General features: G+C 46.2%; 1 protein-coding gene across 1 annotated transcript; it reads left to right on the forward strand.

Annotated features, from left to right (window-relative positions):
• Window positions 1-1,567: 1,567 nt before the first annotated feature.
• LOC112036073 (uncharacterized) lies at window positions 1,568-2,413 on the forward strand. Its single transcript, XM_024068898.1, has one exon. The coding sequence runs from the start codon at window positions 1,568-1,570 to the stop codon at window positions 2,411-2,413; it is 846 nt and encodes a 281-aa protein (XP_023924666.1).
• Window positions 2,414-6,890: the final 4,477 nt, after the last annotated feature.

Below are 6,890 nucleotides of genomic sequence, written 5' to 3' on the forward strand. Positions count from 1 at the left end.
GCATAAACACCGGCTGGTCCCGTCCACCTATCACCAATGTGTGAAAGGAAGATTGAATGGCAGGATGATACGCATAGCCGTGAATCCCTCACCATTCGAACAAGCAGAAGCCCACTTAGTAGAAACTATGTTCTACGATCAATGGGCTCCCTCTGGGGAGAGTTCAATATCAAGGCCGCTAGGTACTTTCGTGCCTAGATGGGAAGATGTCCAGAATGACCCAGAACCCGATCTAAGGGAGTTATTGGCAAGAAAGAGACAAAGGAAAGAGACGCCCGCCGTAGGATTTGAAGACGCACCCCAATGCATTAGAGTCCGAGGCTCTGATGGCAGAATTATTTACAAATTATGAAGACACGTGGGGCCCGCAATCGAAACCCAGACAGGCCCTACCCAGGAAGAATAGCACGAGGGTTTGACGTGCTGCAGAGTCCAAGAAAGTTTAGAGGAAGGAAGTAACGAAGAGGAGTACGAAAGAGTTGTAGCCGAAAAGGAAGTGCAGGTCATGGCAGAAGAGGAAATGGAAGAAGTTGACCTAGGATCTGTTTCACAAGGGCCGAGACCCATCTCGATTAGTGCGAGTTTGACAAAAGATGAGAAAAAGGAATTGGTACTGTTGCTAAAAGAATTCAAAGACGTGTTCGCATGGGACTACAGTGAAATGCCAGGGCTAGACCCTGGGTTAGTAGCACATACGTTAAATGTGGACCTGCAGGCCAGGCCAGTAGCTCAGCCTACTAGAATATTTCACACAGAAATAAAAGGACAGATAGTCAAAGAAGTACGAAAACTGCTAGCCGCAGGATTCGTTAAGCTTATTCAACACCCTCGCTAGCTATCCAACATAGTGCCAGTGAAAAAGAAGAATGGCCAGATCAGGTGTGGCGTAGATTTCAGGGATCTCAACAAAGCATGCCCGAAAGACGAATTTCCATTGCCCAATATGGACTTATTGATAGATTCCGCGGCAGGAAGCGCCATGTTCTCATTCATGGATGGTTTCAGCGGATACAACCAGATCAGAATGGCATCAAAAGATGCGGAGAAAACCGCTTTCAAAACACCCATGGGAAACTTTCACTACACCGTGATGCCCTTTGGGTTGAAAAATGCAGGTGCAACGTATCAACGGGCAATGACGGCTATATTTCACGATATGATGCATCAGGAGTTAGAAGACTATGTGGATGACATAGTAGTTAAGTCAAGGAAGAGAGAAGAACATTTCCATGTGCTGAAAAAGGTATTCAAAAGATGCAGAGCCTTTAAGTTGAGAATGAATCCCCTCAAATGTGCATTTGGTGTATCCTCAGGGAAATTCCTGGGCTTCCTAGTGCACAGCAGGGGGATAGATGTTGACCCAGCAAAGGCTACGGCCATTGCAACTATGAAACCTCCAACCACGGTAAAAGAGCTAAAGAGTTTCTTGGGGAAAGTCTCATATATCCGGAAATTCATCCCTGGGTTGGCATCAATCATTTCGGCCTTTACCAAGCTACTGAGGAAAGGGCAAAGTTTTGTATGGGGAGAAGCGCAGCAGGCGGCCTTCAAAAGGTTGCAATAGATCATGATGAACCTCCCTACAGTGCAAGCCCCAATACACAAAAAGCCATTACTGCTTTATCTGGCTACCAATTCATATGCCATCGGTGCCTTAATTGCCCAAAAAGATGGAGGTGGCATCGAGCAACCAGTATATTACATCAACCGCACCCTGAAAGACGCAGAAACTTGTTATCCGAGGGCAGAAAGGGCCTGTTTGGCTATTGTTTATGCCTCACAAAGATTACGCCATTACTTCTTGGCCTATGAAGTATGGCTGATGACTAAGTCCCATGCCATCAAAGTTTTATTACAGCAACCAATCCTCTCCGGCAGGATATCACAATGGTTATTACAACTATCACAGTATGACTTGAGGATGGGAGCGCCCAGAGCAGTGAAAAGTCAGGCTATAGCAGATTTATTGGCACAGTTTCCAGGGGAGGAAGAATTTCCGCTGGACGACGAAGTTCCAGGGGAACTAGCCATGGCAGAAGAACTCAGAGAACAGTGGGTGATGAAATTTGACGGATCTTCTACCGCCCGTTCTGGAGGGGTTGGGGTAGTTTTGTATCATGAAGAAGATAAAGCAGTAGAACTATCATTCAAGCTGGAGTTCCCCTGTTTAAACAATACAGCAGAATATGAAGCTTACTTAACTGGGCTGGCCACAGCTCTTGAGATGGGAGTTAAACATTTGAAGGTATTAGGTGATTCCAACTTGGTAGTCTGCCAAACCAAAGGGAGTTTTTCCCTAAAAGAACCCAGTCTTGCCCCGTACAGAGTAATGGCCCAGAAGATGGAAAAAAAGTTCTTAACTTTCGAAATAGAACATACCCCGAGAAACGAGAATCGATTTGCCGATGCATAGGCCGCATTAGGTTCGCAAAGTGGAGGTCAGCAAAAGGGAAGAATCCATAATTGAAGTATTAAAAGAAAGGTTCCAGGAAGAACACTGCGAAGGAGATTGGCGGATACCCATGAAGGAAGTTTTGACGGGAGGAGAGGAGGCCATGGAACTAAAAGTACTCAAAGACTACGCCCTAATGAAGGGGGAGCTATACCGCAGGATGCCAGGCGGAATCTTGTCCAGATGTGTGGGGCAAAAGGAGGCCCAGGGAAAGTTGAAAGAAGTACATGAAAAGACTTGCAGATCCTGCGGAGAAGTCAGCCTTTATCGCAGACTTCAAAGGGCGGGCTTTTATTGGCCAACCATGAGTAAAGATGCAGACCAAGTCCAAACCCAGTGTGAGAACTGCCAACTTGCGGCAGACAGAGAAGAAAGTTATGCTGCATTCGTCAGCGAGGACTGGAGAAACCCATTTATACAATACCTGACAGAAGGCATCTTGCTGAAGAAGCACAGCGAAAAATATAAGCTCAAGAGGCTAGCAACGCGCTATTTCTTGCATAATATGACCCTTTTCAAAAAAGGGTATGATGGAGACCCCTTAAGGTGTCTAGGCCCTGAGGAGGCAAGAGAAATGATAAAAGAAATACACTCAGGAGAGTGTGGGGAACACCAGGGGAAGAAAAGGCTTTATAGGTGCCTGTTGCAAATGGGCTATTACTGGCCTACCATGAAAAGGGACACGGCAGAATTTGTGAAAAAAATGCCACAGTTGCCAAGTACAAGCCAATTTGATTCACACTCATCCACAGAACTTGCATAGCGTGGTCACACCATGGCCGTTCCATACTTGGGAGCTTGATTTAGTTGGACCAGTGAATCCGCCGTCGTAAGGATACATATGGATACTAGTAGCTACGAAATACTTTACTAAGTGGGCAGAGGCAGTGCCGTTTCGTAAAGCCACAGGAGGGGCAGTGCCAAACTTTATCAAGGAAAACATAATTGTAAGGTTTGGGGTTCCTCACAGGATCATCAATGACAACGGCACACCTTTTGTCAATAGCGAGGTGAGGAGAATGCTAGAGTTTTATCAAATCAAACATCACCGGTCATCACCATATTACCCTCAAGGAAATGGGCAAGCGGAAGCAATGAACAAAACTCTCATAAAAATCATCAGTAAAATGAGCTAAGAATATACGGGAGGATGGGCAACGCATCTGCCAGACGCTCTTTGGGCTTACAGGAGCTCACCTAAGTCAGCCACAGGTTTTTCACCTTTTTCCTTGGTCTACGAAACTGAAGTGGTGATCCCAGTAGAAAAGATGACCCCATCCTTGAGGGTCATGTAGATGCAAGAAAAGGAGAATGATGAAGAGGTCTTTGCGGCAGAAAGGTGCGAAGACTTGGAAGGACTTGACGAAAGAAGAGAAAAGGCTCAAGAACACAGCCCCAGATACAGGCAAAAAATGACTGAGGCTTACGGCAGGATGACTAAAGAAAGAATATTTGCGGAAGGACAACTGGTCCTAAAAGTGGCAGACTACGTTAGGAGAGGCCTGGCAGGACCATCGAAATTTGCACCGAAGTGGGAAGGACCCTTTGTGATAAGAGAGGCGCATCCGAGTGGATATTACCGCTTAACTCAGATGGGTGGAAAGGACTTAATGGATCCCATCAATGGGAAATGGTTGAAACGCTACTACGCCTAAGGAGAAAAGCAATGTGATTATCCCTTACCTTTTTTGTTTTGTCAAAAGCTGTCATGTTTTTCTTTTGCTCTGTTCTTTATCTTTCAAAGATGACTATGTCACAAATTGAATTTTGTAACTTGCTTTCTTGAATGAAAAGCACGAAGTATTTGTTATCATAGCAAAAAAGTAGCAAAGTGTAGCATCATAAAGTTAAATTACAAAAACCCAAACTGTGGCAAGCAAGCCCAAATAGGTGCTATAGGAAGCATAATGTACTGGACAGAGTAATAAGGCAAAAGAAAAAACAACAAAACAGGGGAGAAACTGCATCATCATCAATAAAGTCCGAAAATAAGTGACTGATCCCCAAAACGACCAAGTCCTCCTACACCGGAAAGAAGACGCTCTCGGAGGCCCTCCAAATCTGCCACTTCCTTTCTCAAAACCGCAAGGCGAGAGTTAATAGCATCAACGGTAGGCTGGACTCTCCTCACGAAAACTGCTCGAGCAATCTCTTGAAGGTGATCCAAGATGAACTCCACTGCAAAGCCAATGCTGATAAGCTCTTGTACTGTAGCCCTCCATTGAAGGATCCTCTTGGTGGAGACAGTATCCACAAAGTTGTGCTCGATGTCGTTCAGCACGCTGCCTAACATTCTCAAGAAATGCTCTCTGACTGATCGGCCAAGTCGGAATCCCTGCATGAAGTCCCCATGACTGTCGTAAATCATCACCAAATGAGGAGCGCAGTCCGCAGGAACTCTAAAGCCATGACAATCTATGTAAGGGGGTCCGGAGCCCCAGAAAGAAGCAGGATCAAGGTCGTTGACTTCGAACTGATCAAAACGCACAAAGAAGGCCGCAGCCTCGCTCGCAGGATCTGGAAGGGTGGCAGAGCTACTGCCCACCTCAAAGTGAGAAAGCACTGTAAGAGGTGGACCTGTCAAAGAACGCAAAGGTTGAAATGAGGAACCTTGGTGAGAATAAAAGGAAGAGAAGCCTACAGAGAAGAAGTAAAAGAAATGAGATAAAACTTACCAGAGCCAGCAGTAACAGGGGCTGTGGGGAAAGCAGAGGCAGGAACAGAAGGAACTGCAGAAACGGACGCTGTAAATATGGCGAAAACTGGTATGGGAGATGTGGTAGGAATAGGTGTTGTGGGCATGGCAGGAGAAGCTGCTGCAGACACCCCCACGTTTACTGAAATGCCTAACTCCCCAAAAGTCTCTGCAAACAGAGAAATAGACAGGCAAATAAAAAGGGAAAAGAATAGAACTTAACGGAGAAAGAAGAAAAAGGTTAAGGAAGAAAGCACATACCCATTGCCTCGGGTGGAACACTATCCTCTTCCTCAGATTCAGAAATCCTCCTCCCCAGGCTAGGCTCATCCTCAGGATCCTCAAAGATCTCCTCAGACTCCTCAGAGGACAATTCAGCACGAGACCCACGTGTGGCAGAAACAGGAATAGAAAAGGGAGTAACTACCAAGGAAGAAACGCCTTGCACTACCTGAGAAAGAGCAACAAAAGGGTCACCAGTAGAAATGATGAGAGGTGTAGCAGGAGTAACCTCGACCTCAGCAACAGCAGGAGGGGTGGTTCCCCTTTGAACAGAAGGTGTCATGGTAGGAGTGGGGGTGGCCTCACTAACCTCCCCAATATGAGTACCCTCATTCATGGGTACCGGTCAAGTAGGAGAGGTAGTGGCTGCAGAAGGAGAAGGTGTTGCAAATTCGACCCCACCAAAAGTGCCCTCCGTAGGAATGCCCATAGGGGTAGAAAGTTCCTCGGCCGCAGGGCAATATATGGAAAGAGGCTCAGGCTCATCCTAAAGGACAAAACAAAGAAAGGGTGTAAAGACCGAATTAATTTTTTGGGCGAATGAAGTAACCAAAAACAAAAAAAAATGTAGCAGACTGGACACATGCAGGAGCAAGAAGAAATGTACCTCTGATTCGGGTTCCTCAAGCATAATAGGACGAGCGGCTGACGTATCCTCCTTCTGCTTAGACTGTAAAAGCAAAAGGGATAAGAAAAGGAGTCAAGAAAAAAGTCAGCCAGGATTCAGAATAGGTCAGAAAAAGGAAGAAGTATATATATATGTGTGTGTGTGTGTGTGTGTGTGTGTGTACTTGGAAGACAAAGCAAGGAAAAGTTTTTAGAAACTTACTCTTCACTGAGCAGCAGATACAGGATGGGGAGTTGTCTTCCTTTTACTGCCTCGTGTCCTGCTGGCAAGAGTAGCACTTGCAGGAGGCTGAGGAGTGGCAGACTTGGATTTGCTGACAGATTTAAGCTTGGCAGGAGCTTTCTTGGCCGACGCAGGAATGTTTACTACTTTAACTTTCTTTTCCCAACCTGAGGGGTAATCACCTGTGTGCCAATACCATCCACGCTTCTCCTCGTCCCACTCGAAGATGGCAGATCGGTTTTGTTTCCTGGCATAGGCCAACACGGACTTAGAAGGAAGGAGTAACCGAGGATTGGGAGAGATAACCATACTAAGTCCTTCAGGAGGTATAAGAGAGAAACCGCGACTACCAGCCAACTCTGCATCAAACGAGTTCATGACAAGCTGCCAATAGAGGTGCATAGCAGCGGTGCAAAGGCCTTCCCTCGAAGAACCAGCAACTGTGACCGCACTAAAACGCTCTCTCCAAAAGTTAAAAGCAGTGTGCCGCAGAAAGGGTCTAGCCGAAGTAGGAAACTCTACGAGGAAGGAGAGGTCATCAGGGATATCCTGATCCAGGCCAAACTGTCTCCTCACTCGGTTGGCAGGGTAATGAATAAACCTGACACCCT

The sequence above is a fragment of the Quercus suber genome, unplaced genomic scaffold (genome assembly GCF_002906115.3).
Source record: "Quercus suber isolate HL8 unplaced genomic scaffold, Cork oak 2.0 scaffold_35, whole genome shotgun sequence".
Taxonomy (NCBI): domain Eukaryota; kingdom Viridiplantae; phylum Streptophyta; class Magnoliopsida; order Fagales; family Fagaceae; genus Quercus; species Quercus suber.